A 698-nucleotide genomic window follows, 5' to 3' on the forward strand; every position below is an offset into this window, starting at 1 on the left:
ACTCCGTAACTGAGTAACATAGGTCATCATCTAATCTGTCTTCTACAACTACTCGTAATGAGTAACATGGTCATCATCCAATCTGTCTTCACAACTCCCGTAATGAGTAACATGGTCATGGTCTAATCTGTCTTCACAACTCTCATAATGAGTAACATGGTCATCATCCAATCTGTCTTCACAACTCTCGTAATGAGTAACATGGTCATGGTCTAATCTGTCTTCACAACTCCCGTAATGAGTAACATGGTCATGGTCTAATCTGTCTTCACAACTCTCATAAAGTGTAACATGATCATGAGCTAACTTAGCTTCACAACTCCCATAAAGTGTAACATGATCATGAGCTAACTTAGCTTCACAACTCACATAAAGTGTAACATGATAATGAGCTAACTTATCTTCACAACTCCCATAATGAGTAACATGGGCATTATCTAATCTATCTTCACAACTCCCATAATGAGTAACATGGGCATGATCTAATCTGTCTTCACAACTCCCGTAATGAGAAACATGGGCATGATCTAATCTGTCTTCACAACTCCCGTAATGAGAAACATGGGCATGATCTAATCTGTCTTCACAACTCCCGTAATGAGAAACATGGGCATGATCTAATCTGTCTTCACAACTCCCGTAATGAGTAACATGGGCATGATCTAATCTGTCTTCACAACTCCCGTAATGAGTAACAT

The 698-nt window shown here is 39.3% G+C and overlaps 1 protein-coding gene across 1 annotated transcript in view; it reads right to left on the reverse strand.

The window, feature by feature from the left end:
* Positions 1 to 698, reverse strand: part of LOC106459023 (histidine-rich glycoprotein-like) — a 4,983-nt gene that overhangs the window by 1,798 nt on the left and 2,487 nt on the right. Inside the window, exon 2 of the mRNA XM_013918592.1 lies at positions 67 to 679. Coding sequence (XP_013774046.1) covers positions 67 to 679 — 613 coding nt within the window. The remainder of the gene's footprint in view (positions 1 to 66; positions 680 to 698) is intronic.

This window comes from Limulus polyphemus, unplaced genomic scaffold (genome assembly GCF_000517525.1).
Source record: "Limulus polyphemus unplaced genomic scaffold, Limulus_polyphemus-2.1.2 Scaffold548, whole genome shotgun sequence".
Classification (NCBI taxonomy): domain Eukaryota; kingdom Metazoa; phylum Arthropoda; class Merostomata; order Xiphosura; family Limulidae; genus Limulus; species Limulus polyphemus.